Raw genomic sequence first — 15302 nt, forward strand, 5'->3', positions numbered from 1 at the left:
TGAGGACTTGGTCACATATTACACATTCTGTCTGGAAGCAGCTACAGAACAAATCCTAGAGTACAGAGTCACTGACTAGTGGGGGAACATTTTACCTGTCCATCCCAAATTTCTCTGGGGAAAGATAGCACATGGCCCCGTGTCCATCAATAAACATATATTTTTAATGTTAAAAGAATATGAAATGCGGCAGGTAAAAAAAAATGCTGTTTATTTAGCAAAGTTCTTAGTGACAGAATCAGTTAAGGTATGTCAAATATTGGACCTAAAACTCTTTACAGTGTCTCTTTAGCATCTAATAAACTTCAGTACCTTTTGAAGCATTACCATGTAATGGTCACTTCTGGCCTTAAAAATCACGCAATCTATGAAAGCAATTTTTACAGTTAACAAATGACCATACACATACCTGCTGATGTTTCTTTAAATTTGTCACTGGTCTTCTTCTTCCGCCATTTCCAAGGTTTAAAGATTTTGCCAATGGTAGAGAGTTTGCCTTTTCTCTTGAAAGGAGGCGTTTGGGATCCTGGGGTTGGCCCATCAGAATTTGCAATTGAAGCCTTGTCTAATCCATCAACTATATAAAGAAGAATAGTAAAATGTTACTGAAACAAGCAGGAGAGGGAAGTCATATTCTAAATCTAAACCTGCACATTATTAGATTGCAGAGTGCAGTGTGGGTGGACTCTCTTCTGAGTCCAGATTGAGATCGTTTCAGTGGACTCAAAGCAATCATCATTTTGGGCCCCTTTGTTCCATAACTATTCAATAGCCTAGTTAGAACTGGTCAGAACTTTGTTATAAAATATTTCTAATAAAAACATCAACATTTTTTCAACAAAAATGTGTGATTTTTCTCCCCCGGTAGTTTGAGAGCCTAGTCAGAACATTTTATTGGGGAAAAAAAATCTTCCACTGCAAACTGGAACATTTCCCATAGTTAAAATTTTAGTAGAAAAAAATAAAACAGTTTTTCACCCAGCTCTAATATTAACAATTCTGGCAATGGAATGGGACACTCAGAAATAGGTTAATTTGATATCCTTCATATTCATTAATTCACAGTGGAGTCTGTCATAACTAAGGCTTCTTATTAACAAACAGAATTTAACACTAAGCTTTTGGGGCTGAATCCAAAATACCGTAGGCAAATATGCAAACAAGAATTACTGAGTTTGGTCAGCAAAGATTTACTGACAATATCAAAGTCAGAGCCAATATTTACCACAATAACCTTAATGCTGGGGTTTGTGGACCCAATTAGGAATAACCATTCAGCAGAGGGGGAGATGATATAGAGTTAAATGTATAGTGGCATGAACTTCCCTATGATATCACTTTGAAGTCTATTATTATTTTTTCTTATTCAGTAGAGAATCAGAAGACAACAGGTAGAACATTCTAGCCTGATCCTGCAAACACTTAATATGTGCTTAATTACGCTATGTGAGTAGTTTAATTGAAATCAATGGGATTGTTTATGCATATAGAGTTAAGCATATGCGTATTTATGGGAGAATGGCTTCTGTTAGTACTTTGGTTTATTTACATATTCCAGTTACAATAATAATAATCACAGTCTGCACATCTCAAAGTTCTCTACAAAGGGGAGGGGAGTAGTGCTATCCCCATTTTATTGAGTAAAACTGAGGCACAGTACAATTAAGTGCTTAGTTATAAGGTTGGAAAGTGAGCCATTGGCAGATCCTGGAAAAGAACCCAGATGATCTTGTACCCTGTCTACTGCCCCATGCTGCTTCTGGCCCATCACACCAGTATGGACTGTTGACACCAAAGTTCCCAGGCAATCAGTGTTTGTTTGATAAGATCTATATTTGCCCTAGACTTCAAGGTCAATACTGGATCTTTAAAAAATTCCTTGCTGTGGGAGATTTTTTAAACACTGACATCAGCCAATCCAAAGGCAAGAAATATTATTCCCAATATTCTGTAGAAGACACTTGGCCAAATTGATCCCTCGTCCAACTATATTGAAATCTATGGAGTTAAAAGCAAGGATGAATTTGGCCCAATATGTAGCATTTAATCAATAAATCTGAACAAATGGCTCCATAAAATGCAATAAATCCTCCAGGGGCAGGAAGATGGAGCAAATAACATAAAAGGGCTTTTCCAGCTTAATTGCTGTTATTTAAACTTTTCAGAATGGTAATTCTATGCTCAGTTTTTATTTAAGTGTTATCCTTGGACAAGCTGAGTATTTGTAAAAATAGAAAGGCCACTACAGTTGGCTTTAATTAATCTTGCCAGCTTTAGAGCCAGAATGTGACTGGCACTTGCATAGGGCCACAGGATGGGAGGACACAAGCGATCTCCCCACTTGGCTATCCCGTGCAGCCAGTCACAGTCTTTCACAGGTGGGATGGCCTTTAAGGAGAGTTGGGCCCACTCATTAGTCAGTGACTAATCAGCTGCCTCCCAGCTGAGGCTGCAGGCTAGGAATTGCTGGAAGATCAGACGGTCCTCATAAAAAGCATTTCTGACTGAGAGCTGCAGGGAGTAGTTAGGCTCCTAAAGGAGTTTCCAGGCCAGAGCAAAGAACCCAGTTTATGACTCTCAGGTGAATGTAACCCTGCAGGAGAACCTGGGTCAGGGAGGAAAGGGCACAGTGATATGTTAAATAGTCTGAAGAAACAGAACTGAAGTCCTGAAGAAAAGGGATTGGACTCCTGAGGCTAGAGAGTGGTCTCTGGGACATGGGCCAGTGAGTAGCTCCTTGGTTATACAGAGTTAAGTGACTGCAGGAACAGCATCCTTCATACGCCCAAAGTCGACAGGGAGGAGGTAAGACCATGGCCCTGCTCTTTTCTTCACTGGCCTGAAGAACAGACTGGGCTCATTCCAGTGAGCAGGCTGCATTGTCCTAAAGGATGGTGCAGCCTCTGTAGACTCTCAGTCATGGAGAGACTGGGGCTCCTAGAGCCCCCTGTAGGACAACATAGTTCTGCACTGCCCCCTACACAGGGCTGTGCCTACAGGGCAACATTTAGCTCTGTAACACAGCGTTACCATCAGCTTTAACTGGACAAATATCCCTCCTTCAAATGAGCAACCATTTTTCATACACAAATAAGAACATCAATTTAGCTGCAAATACTATACAGGAAAAACCACAACTTTTGAAAACAGGATTCAAAATCAAATATTTTTGAAGATATATGGAGAAGACTTTCATTTAATAAACTATTGCCCCTGTGTTCATTCCTTCGTTTTGAAAGCAACCCACCAAAGAACTGGCTGCAACAAACCAGGATGGCCAGACCTTGCAGGCTGTTTCTAGAATTACCCCATGATGAGGTAATTTGGTAAAATTTCCGGGCTAAAGAAAACATCAACATTCCAATTCAAAAGCAATAATAAATTAATACATTGGATTTCAAACTAACACACCACCAGGAAGAAAGCTATTTCACAATGAAATTCCAGAGCATTTATGGAGAATTTTTTCCCCATAACTATTTATCTTCAAGTTTGTAACGCTTTGCAGGAAATTGGTGTTTAAGATTTACACCGTTTCCTTTACATGTCATGCATCAAAGGGTAAATTTTTACCTCAAAGTGCCCATGGACCTTCTATTAATCACTGGAAACAGTACATTTATGAGTAGGTGCCTAACTCTCCGTGACTGGATGTTGTTTGATTACTTATGTTGCTCTCTCACTTTTACTCTGGAACCTTTGCCTTCTCCCCCATTGTCAAAAAGCCAGTGAGCAACATATTTGTCCTCGATAATTGTCATCTATTAAGTCTGATGTCAAAAATCCTAACAATACAATATGCATGAATTTAGTTTGACATCATTTCAATTGTTTACCCCAGCTACAGATTTTTCATCTGAAGGCTTAGGTGGCAAATTCCACTGAATGCGGGAGACAATGAAAGGCAGTTCATTTTAAATTAAGGAGCTGACAAAATAGTTTTATTATTGGAGAACTAGATGCACTTAAACATTTTTATGCTATTTCACTGAAATTCATTTCCGGAAAACAGTAATACAAGGAAATTCCCTCTGTCTGGCTGTAGTGCAGGAAAACACCTAACAATATGCTTAAATCTATTCAGGAAAGCACTTAAGCATATCCTTAAGTGCTTTCCTGAATAGAAGCTCTACTGGGAAATTCTAGAACGTGTTCGTTATTAAAGAGCACTTGACAAACATTATGGACACAAAGTGGTTGCCATTAAAAGTCAACTGTTAACCAATGTTACCACACAGCAGTATTTTAGGCCCCGATCCTGCAATGAGCTCCACAAGGGTAGAGCTCTGAGCTCTCATGGAGCCCCACCAAATTCAGCAGGGTGCTACATGGGCCCATGGGTTGCCTGTGCAAAGCCACTTGCAAGGTTGGAGTATCCGTTACAGTGAGTAAATATTGACTTTCAATGGTGCACACAGTGTGACAGCCATCTGTATTTGTGCATTTCTCTCAGAAAGACACCATTTAAACTAACATTATCAGGGACCTGTCAACCCAGCAAAGGAAAAGATTTAGGACTATTTACAAGGGAAATCAGTGTTATAAATAACATTAATCTCTAAACATATTGGCTATTTCAAAGTGCGCCAAGCTGAAGTTTGCCATCCTAAGCATTTTCTATTTTGTTAAGATTTGTAAAAGGGCAAATTGTTAAAGATCAACTAAAAGCCTGATTCACCCCTGCACTGGTGATGAGCTAACTGTAGGACCCAAGAAGGGAAGCAATGCACCTCCCTGAGCCTGGTGCTGCCAGCGCACATTAGAGCAGCCTCAGGGGCTGCCCAAACTTGTACCTCAGCTCTAACGGCCCCTATAGGCCGCTCCAGCAGCCAGGGAGCACCAAGGTGTAGAAATGCTCTGGGCACACTCCATCCTAGGCACGCTTGCTATGCTGGGTAACAGAGAGCCAGCTATGCTGTTTGTGCAACTCATCTTTAATATCTGCTGCCGGGATGAGTTTGTTTTGTTTTTTTCCTAACTACTAACACTACAAAACCAAAACATCTTTTTACTTGTAAATTGAACCGATTTTATTTGAAATAATTTAGGGAAATATGGAACAGCCCCATGCCATATTTACAGTCACTGTTTGAACAGAGCCACCTTTTAGTAGTTAACTGAAAATTCCTTGGTTATAGTCTGCTTTTAGTAACTTGAGTTATTGCTTACTAAAAAGGAATGTAAAACAAGAGTAATGAAGTAGCTAACAACAATAAACAGTGTACACAAAGCATTTTTCTACAAAAAAAGGCTATTGAACTTGCATAGTCATTGCTTTTAATAATCCTCTTCTTCTCCACCTAAAATAGCAATTCCACATTAATACAAATGGAACTTTGAGTTACATGGCTAACATCAATGCATGTTTGGATGTCATTTTAATTAAATCCCACAGAGACACTGCATTACCAAGATAATAGTAAGCAAAACTTATAGTACGCAAATATACAGAGATTTCATTATGCATGTATATGTTGAGCTACAGGAGCAAAACATATCTATAGAGACTGTACTATGATATCAAATTACAATTACATCAGTAATAGTCTAGTGGAGCATAAGATTGGGAATCAGACCTTCTGAATTCTTTTTCTGGTTATGACACTGACTCTAACCATGGACTCTAACCAGTTAAGCCATTTCTGCCAGAGTCTGTCCATCTGCAAAATGGGGATAAGATTTACATAGATCACAAAATCATTGTGAGCCTTAATTAATGATTGTGAAGAAGGATTTTGAGATTCTGAAGTGAAGGCACTTAATGCTAATAATACTTAGCATTTATATGGTGATTTACAAAGCATTTACTAAACTAATGAATCTGTGTGATAGGGAAGTATTAATTACTATTATTATTATTAATAGCAATACAAACACAAACGCTAAGACTTCAGCCCACAAAAACGAAATAATTCTGAATAAAGGCTGCTACAGCACCTTGAAGTTTGCCCCGTTTGTTTAAGCATTATTGCAGAAACACAGCTTGCTGGAACACCTCATATATGGATTGGATTCATGTGGTCATTCCCGGTCCCACCGTATTAGACTCATACTGCTCTGTTAGGTCAACTGCTATCAAAGAATTCATTTAAAAAACATGGGTTAAGAATGGCAATGCACATAAATAGTTGGTGCATTCCCTGTGAACACCACATATGAAAAATCATCCATGCACGGTGTGATGGGGCGTGCACCCCACACTGTCCTTGCAAGAGCTGAATTAAGCCAGGTGGACCCAATCAGCTAATTAGGCTGCAAACAGGAACTTTAGGCTAGAAGCAGCTAATTAGAGCGAGGCTCACCTATAAAGCCAGGTAGTGGGCTACGGACAGGATTGCTAGGAAAGGCTGCAGGAAGGCAGGCAGCAGCCACACTTTGGGAAGAGGATTCTTTGAGCTGGTGCACCTAGAGAGAAGGGGAACCAGAGCTGTAGGAAGCAGTCTAGGGAAGGTGCAGTGAAGACTGATAGAGAAAAGCTAAGAACTGCTGAGCAGAGGGTCCCTGGACTGGAACCCCGAGAAGAGGGTGGGAGCCAAGTTCCCCTACCAGCCACTGAGGGTGTGGCATGGAGCTGAGGCAGTGAATGGGAAGACTGCCTAGGGCTGATGATAGATTGCATCCTGGAAGTGGGATCACTGAGTGACCTAGTACCTAGCTGAATGACCTGTCAACTCAGTGGGGTGAACTTTTTTCTTTTTTTTCTTTTTTTTAAAACCGATGATCACAGACACTACTATGCCTAACCATAAAAGGGTTGAGAAAAGCAGGGGATGATGTGTCAACCTGAAATCAGACTTACTTTATTTTTATGGATTTATGTTTTAGTATTTTGTGTATTTATTATTTATCAACCAGTCTGCTAGAAATCCAGTTTTGAATGTAGTTCTCTCTCGCTCTCTCTTCCTCTGATCTCACCCTCTCTCCCCAAAAGGATATGCTACAAAAGACATACTGGTCTACTGAGCCCTCAAATTCTCTTTTGAAGATGTTGTGACTTCACATACAGCCTTGCTAGAGGGTGCCAGAGTTTGATGTCATGGTCTCTAACCCAGCAGAATCAACATGTTTATGCAGCTGCATGTTATCCCAATTCACCGACAAGAACAATAACTCCTGGACTTGGTACAAAGTAAATGAAGCTGCTTGTTTCTAGAGCTTATTAGAAAATTCTTTAGAATGGTAAAATTCTTGAGCCACTGGTTAAAAAGTCACTTTTGAGATTATCAATGTGATTTTAAATAAAACTCTCAAATTCTAGAACATCAATTCTTCCTGAAGGAAAAACATACTGAAAGATAGATTTTTTTTCCTTGTTGTTTTCTTACTTGGGAAGAAAAAGAATGCAACTAATCCCCAGTAGATAAACTGACAAATGGGAGAGCTGTAATGCACCTCTGAGCAACCCAATCGATTGGCATTGTATGCATTTGCCTTGCCATACATCTGGTGTTTTAACTTTGGGAAACTATCATGATGTAATTGATTTGATTGTATTTTAATTAAATGGAAGGGAACAACTAAAGTTTTAATGTGGGTTTCCATACCAGGCTGCCAGTGCTGCAAAATGTTAATTAGACCTCCTGCTAGCAATGTGCTCAACAAGGTGGGTAGTGGCTACCTCAGATGAATTCTGATTGCTGTCTTAAAATAACCAAAGTGAGTAGTCGATATATTCCCTTGGGATAGCCACAGCTAGAGCTGAGCACAGCCCAGCTGAATGTCACCATCTTGCCACAGGAACAAAACTGCACACTGGTCAGGCTATCAGCGTGATGGTCCTGCAACGCACAAGTTCAGAAAGGGTTTCACATGGCCGATTCACGCCTCTCCACCTCATGAGAAGCAAAGTGAAATCTTGCTGCAGTAAGTCCAACTCCTAACGGAAAAGGCAAATTTGTCTAAGTTTTTTAAACCACCAAACAAAAAGCCAAATTCTGCTCCCTGATGAGCAACTGCATAGGGCTGCAAAGTACCCTTAGTAATGACATGTGCTTCACAAGCACTTAGCAAGGATCTACTGGAATTCTGTGCTTCCTTGACAGTGCTACTACAAATATGGCCTCTATGCTCTTATTCAGACATCTCAGAAAAAGTCATAGTATCCAAATAGGTGGGCAGGGTATATTACAGACATGATTTACACTATCCTCATATCCCCTCGGTCTCAGGAGTATGTAACACAAACACACTTCCTGGCTCTTTTGACAACAAAATGTTATGTACAGCCACAACAGATGCCTTTCACAGCTGTACAAGGCATGAGCATCCACAGAGCCACATGTCTTAGGCATGAATATAACCTGAACAATGGTTCCGTCTTTCACATGCACTTGCTACCATTTTCTCTCTCTCTCTCTCTCTCTCTCACTTCCTCCCACTCCTAAAGCATAATTTTTCTCACTATCTTCAAGCATGTCTTTAGAGTCAGTGTTAGAAAAACCAGGTACCCTTCTGTGATATGGTGGGGAGGCCTCTTCCTGGCTGCCCGGAAGCAAGAAGTTAACTTCAGCTCAGTTTCCCACTACTCTGCACAGGTGCCTAGGGGAAGATAGCATGATGGATGTTCCAGTGGTTTGGGTGCCAGACTGGGACATGGAACCCCTTGTTCCAATTCCCTGCTCTGCCAGAATTCTCTGCAACCTGCAGTAAGTCACTGAGGGGTTGTCTTTGCTGACAAGTTAACTTAGTTTTGTCCCTAACTCTAGTGCTGCCCCCACACAAACTCCTAACTCACATGTGGTGATGCTTTTAACTTGAGCTACCTGGGTGTAGGCTATCGCGTGAGTTATTAGCAACTGACAAGTAGTGCTATATCTAATGTCACCAACAGAATCACTCTGTGCAGCCCAACTGTAATTTCACAGTGTAGTTGGGCTCATGTGAGCTCAGCTCATTTGAGTGTAGATAATTCAAATTACCTTTGCAGTGAAGAGCTATGCTGAGTCTCTGTGCCTCTGTTTCTCATCTGTAAGATGGGGACAGCAGCACTTCTCTACCTCACAGGTGTTGTGAGGATAGATATATTAAAGATTATGAGGCACTCTGATACCGTAGTAATGGGGTCTATACAAGTACCATAGATAATGAAGCGGGGCTGGAGAATGCAGGGCAATCAAATAGCAGAGGACATTGCATAAGAGCTACTGAACTGGCTTGGAAGACAGCAGCAAGGAGGGCTGTGTAGTGAGCCAGACTGGGATTTTTCCTATTATGTTTCCAGGCAATAAAAGACCAGTCTGTCTTGTCCTTTTGTAAATACTTCATCCTGAAATCCTCAGGAAGGAAAAAAACCATGAGGAAGGATGCAGGAGGCTAGAAACACTGTTTTGTTTCATCTGTCCCCACAGCTGATTTCCGCATTCAGTGCACCATGCAGTATGTTGCTGGTGGTGCTCACGAGGGCATCCTGACTGATGACATTGTTTAAACTGAAAAATAATGAGCATACAAAGAAACAGGTGCGGCAAGGAAAACCGTGAGCACCTTACTCAGACTTGTACTTAGTCTTTGAACAGGCAAACCCGCACTGAGATCAGTAGGAGTTTGCCTAGGACTGAATACAAAGCACCTCCAGATTTGGCTTCATAGTACTCACACATACCAACCTATCACAGACTAGTTATTCGCATTCCGGAACCATCCCGTCTTCATTAGAGCATCAGATTGTCCTACATCCTCATCACTTACTCCCTCTTCAACCAACTGTTCAACTTCTGTCCTTTTTGGCTTCTTTCATAAGGAACGATTAAGAGCTTATTGTTCCCAGAATACAGACATTAGAACCCAATTTGGATGAAAATTAATAATTCCCACCTGTTACTTGCTCTCTGATTGGAACCCAGTTGGCTCAGATTGGAAAAGAGTAAAGTTAGGCTCACAATAAACTGTATACTTTCCTTTCCTCCCTCCAATGATTTGTTTAAAAAAAGGAGATGGAAAGCTTCCAGACAGTAAACTTTTCCAGATGTAATAAACGTCAAGATAGATCCTAAATTTGACCTAAAAAACTACACCAAGCAAGCAACCAACCAAACCATCTGTAGTAAGGAGAAAGGGGGATGGAAAGAAAAGAAAAAAAAATTGCTGCGCACATGAAATCACAACCCAACTGCTCTGTTTAACCGAAGGCCGAAAGTTATTGTACATCATGTCAGTATATCAGGAAATAAATCTCCTCACCCTGAAGCACAGTGATAAAGTTTTCTAATATATTGATGCGGGGACAAAAAGAGAAAAATCTTAGAGAATTTTGTGATTCAGCCTAAAAATAAATTTAAATTTTACTTATTCTGTTGAATTTTATAGCGATATATTTCAATGCCATATCTGAGAACAAATATTGCAAAACCAGAAATGTTTCCTTAAATTGATATTTCTTGGTTTATTCCAAGATGAGGGAAAAATCAGTGATGATTAGTTTATGGAAAATATATTTAGCAACTGGCAAGTGACAGAAATTCTCATCAGAGACTGAACAGGAGTGTGAAAATAATTTGAAGTACGTATGTGGCCACCCTACTTTTGTGCTAAAATAAACAGGAACCAAAAACAAACAGTTCGGGAGTAAATGAAACATGTTTCACAGATGATAAAATGAGACCAAGTCAAGTGTATCACATGGAAGCCTCTGGACCCATTCCCATTTCTCAAGCTAGTTCCAAAATTACCTTCCAGCTGCACAAAATACAGTGGAAACCCTTCAATGGCCTGCCAAAACATCTAGCACTAAAGCAAGGAAAGATAGAAGAGAGCTGAGCCCCTCAAACTGGGTTGGTCTTCCAAGAGAAAACACATAAGAGATACACTATGTAATTTGCCTAAATTAGGACTTCCTATCCCCTGTAGTTCACAGAAACCTGAACAGACAACATATGAAACACAATACGCAGAAATTAGTTTAAAAAATATTGAAATAAGTAAGTCAAGCGAGCACCTCCTAGCAACACAGCGCAGGTGCTGCTCACGGTCATTCCAAAATGCCACGTCCTTCCTGAGTGCCAGGGTCCTAAACCTCCAAATACAAGATTTTCAAAAGAGCCAGATTATCCAATGCTCAACACCCACATTTGGGTCCAGATTTCCAAGAGAGCTAAACTCCCATTTAGGCACCTAAATAATGATGATATAGTTTCACCATATAGCGATAAATCTTTCAATTCCACTAGTATCTCTAGAGGATATTAAACTGCAGCTACTAAAGTCAGACATTTTAAAATCAGCAGGTACAGATAACGTGCATCCAAGGGTGTTAAAAGAGCTGGCTGAGGAGTTCATTGACGATTAATATACCTTAGAGCACTGAAACTGAAAGAAAGTGAATATTGTACTGATTTTTTAAAAAGGTAAACAAAGTGACCTGGATAATAGGCCTGTCAGCCTGACACCAATCCTAAGTAAGATAATGGAGCAGCTGATACTGGACTCAATTAGTAGTAATCAATGTAATTAATGTCAATCAAGATGGGTTTATGGAAAATAGATCTTGTCATACTAACTTGATATCTTATTTTGATGAGATTAGAAGTCTGGTCAATAAAGGTAACAGTGTTGACATAATCTACTCAGACTTCTCTACAGCATTAGACTTGGTACCATAAAAATTCAACGATATAAAATTAACGTAGCACACATGAAATAGATTAAAAAGTGGCTAACTATAGGTCTCAAAATGTAAAGGGGGCCCTAGCACCTCCAGTCAGGGATGCCCTGGGGACATCGAAGTACGTTATCCCATCCCACATGAACTGTGTCCCTTGGGCAAGTGGGTCTTTTTTCGAGGCAGATCAGATGAAGGAGAGCAGGTCTCACTGAACTGTGGCATTGGCAAAGTTACCAGGCTCGAGGAGGTAGGGGGGCTTGGAAGCCGATTCTTCGCTTGCCCGGTAGTATTCCCCCTTCCACAATAGAGCATCGGGCTTTTCCATTTCGCTTTCCTGGGTAGTCGGTAATTGTGAAATTGAATGAAGAAAAGAACAGGGCCCACCTTAGCTGTCTCTGGTTCAATGCTCACGTCTTGCAAAAATACTTAAGATAATCTTCAGATGCTGCTTTTATAGCAAGAGGCTCCTTGTCCAGTATTCGTAGTTCATCTCTGCGGGGATACAGGTTTTGAGAATAGAATGTGCGAGGGTGCAGAACAGACTGGTGTCCAAGTCACCGTGACAGTACTGTCTCTGTGGCCACATTGGATGCATCTGCAGCCACTATGAAGGGATGAGTCAGGTCAAGGTGTGCCAGGATTGCGGATGTGGTGAAGGCAGCCTTTAGCTAGTCGAAAGCAAGCTGGGCTTCAGATGACCAAGTGAATCACATGGCTTTGAGGTGGAGGGAAGTCGGGTGGGTTATGAGTTGAGAGTTTGGTGATGAATCTCCTATAAAAATCTGTAAGGTCCAGGAAGTGCTGAAGTTCTCACAGCACCACTGGGGTGCTGTCCAGTTGCAGATGGCTTCCACCTTCTGTGGATCATCTGGATTCCCTCCAGGGAGATGAGGCACCCAAAAAATTCAATGGTGGTCTGGTCAAAAGTGCACTTTTCGAGTTTGGCGTACAAACCATGCTTCTCTAACCTCTCCAAGACAGACCGAACATGCTGGTAATGCTGCTCCAAGATTTTGGAAAATACCAGTATATCATTGAGGCATTCATGTACTGGTCCAGGATATCCCTGAACACATAATTTATGAAATGCTGAAATGCTGCAGGGGCATTAGTTAAGCTAAATGGCATTAGCAAGTATTTGAAGTTTACATATCATGTACGAAAAGTGGTCAGGCCACCTCCTCTTTCCTCCTTCTGCTCATGCAGCAGAGAGTCGATGCGTAGGGTGAGGTCAATAACAATGCCTAGACAGGTGGAGTTTTCAACATGGGCTAGCTCGTCTTTTATGTCATCACTGAGCCTCCACCAGAACTGGTGAAATTGGGCTGCTTCATTCCATTCAACATCAGCCATGAGCTGTCAGAAATGGGCAGCATAGGAGGTGGTTGGTCCTTACCCCTGGCAAAACCTTCCAAAGGGCAGCCTCTGCAGAGCAGATACAATGTGGGTCATCAAAGATGGTTGCAAAGGCTTTCAGGAAGGCTTTCCAGTAAGAGAGTTCTGGGCTGTTCTGCTCCAACATGGGGAGGCCCAAACAAGCACTTTGCCAGAGAGCAGGCTGACAACAAGCCCTACCTGAGTCTGGCCTGTGGGGTACAGTTGATGACAGAGCATGAAGAGCATCCCCAGACTTTCCAATGATCCCCACTGAACCGTTTGGGTAGTGGCACAGTGAGAGGTGGTTGTCCCTGTGAGTGTACAAGCTGCTTGTGTAGGGTCTATGCTTTAGCAGTGAGCTGCACCACTTGAGCCTGTGACGGGGCTAGTTGCTTGTGCAGAGTCTGTGCTTCGAGTGCAGTCTGCATAACATGGTCTGTAGTGTGGGGCTCTCTGCCTGCAGATGAGTGACTTGGTCCTGTGGGTCCCGGACCCTCGGGGAGCTGCTGGTTGGAGGGCAGCCAGCTCCTTCCATTGTCTGTGGAAGGGTTTGATGGATGCGGGAGGGGGGGGGGCACAGGACCCAGAGGTGGTCTGAGAAAACTGTCATGACGGTGACAGAGGCGGTCAGACATAGTGGTCAGAGAAGGAGTCAGGCCGAGTCAAGTACCACTAGGTCAGAGTCCAAGACAGGTCAGAGGGCAAACCGAGTGTCAGGTGTGAGGAGGCAGGGTCAGGCATCAGTTGCAGACAGCAATCCAAGAGCAAAGCCAAGGACAAACCAGGATCAGAAGCCAGAGTTGAGGGTCTATCATGAGCAGGGTCTGGAGCAGAGGCAGGCATGCAGTCTGCGTTGTTGCTCAGACAGCTTCCCATCATGACTTCCTGGTTTAAGTACTGGAACCAGCCAATCAGTGGGCTGTGAGGGGCTGCCACTCAGGTCCCGCTGGGCGGTACTTCCTTCCAAGCCTAGCTTCACATGGTCATCCTGTGGGAGCCCAGACTAAGCCTTCAGTGGCAATGTGGTGGTATCAGCAACACAGAACTCCCAGGTTCCAGCCCTGCAGGTTTTTATACTTGTAGTGATTGAACTCTTTAAGCCTATCTATTTCGAGAAGGGTAAGAGATATAACTTTAATTAAAGTTATAAGTATCTACATGGGGAACAAAAATTTAATAATGGGCTCTGCAATCTAGCAGAGAAAGGTATAGCACAATCCAGTGGCTGAGTTGAAGCTTGACAAATTCAGGTATACATTTTTAACAGAGAGGATATTCAATCATAGAAACAATTTGCCAAGGTTGTGGTGAATTCTCCATCACTGGCCATTTTAAAATCAAGATTGGATGTTTTTCTAAACGAGATCTGCTCTAGGAACTATTCTGGGGAAATTCTAAGGCCTGTGTTATACAGGAAGTCTGACCAGATCTGCCCTTCTGGCTTTGGAATCTATAAGGTCCAAGATTGTTCATAGTGTGCAGCTCCCAGCAGCTCCTGCTGAGACACTTTGGGCCATACTTTCAAAAGAGTTCTGTACCAATGTGCTGAGCTATTTGAAAAATCTGGTCCCAAATGTTTTGTCTCCTGCCTGTTTCTTAATGCAATAAGAACAAGATAATTCATCCAAAGAAAAAAAAAGAGGAGGAAAAATGCATGGAAAGAATGGGTATAACCCCCCCGCTTCTTCTAGAAGGAATAAGAGACACAATAAAAGCTCATATATAGTCATCCTTCCCATGAAAGAAGGGAATATAAGATGACTATTGGTTATGAAAGCAGGACTGCAAGAGGGAAGAGGAGAGACATCTCCAACAGCTCAACATGTGATGTTTGATGCCTCTTCCTCAGCAGACTAATGCACATGTGACAAGTCTTGGGTTGAATGGGTACAGGGTAGCATAGCATGCTGGCCCGTCTCTGAAGCTGCTATCTTGTTCTGTGGAATCTCATCTTTCATATAAAAACAAAAGTGTAAGTTTCTAGCTGCTATAGTTGCAAAGAAAGCCACTGTGATGTTCCCCTGGGGTTATCTGGACCAGTGATCTGCTAGGTCACTACAACCCTCGACTCTGGGAGCCAGCCTTACCCTGCTCTGCTGTGAGAACCCCCACTCCTGGGCTGTTCACGCACAGCCTCTGTCATGTAAGTTGCTCCCAGCTATGTGAGTGAGCACTTTTGGCCAGCTGCTGCTTGGACTGTGCAACAGAATGACATTAGCCAATATCTCTGGTTCCAGACACAGCACTAGGAACCTCCCGTCTTGAGGTGTCCAGTTATGCCCGCTGGACACTGCAAGCTTATATGGAGTTTGTCATTTTAACAAAG

The 15302-nt window shown here is 42.0% G+C and overlaps 1 protein-coding gene across 6 annotated transcripts in view; it reads right to left on the reverse strand.

The window, feature by feature from the left end:
- The window catches only part of PHACTR2 (phosphatase and actin regulator 2), a 154134-nt gene that overhangs the window by 71623 nt on the left and 67209 nt on the right, over positions 1–15302 (reverse strand). For all 6 annotated transcript variants that reach the window (XR_005596107.1, XR_005596108.1, XM_039529990.1 and 3 more), the window contains exon 2: positions 410–577. Coding sequence is in view for 4 of the 6 variants with exons in the window: in XM_039529990.1 (XP_039385924.1) it covers positions 410–577 (168 nt within the window). In the remaining 2 variants the exon portion in view is untranslated. The remainder of the gene's footprint in view (positions 1–409; positions 578–15302) is intronic.

Source organism: Mauremys reevesii, linkage group 3 (assembly GCF_016161935.1).
Source record: "Mauremys reevesii isolate NIE-2019 linkage group 3, ASM1616193v1, whole genome shotgun sequence".
NCBI lineage: Eukaryota > Metazoa > Chordata > Testudines > Geoemydidae > Mauremys > Mauremys reevesii.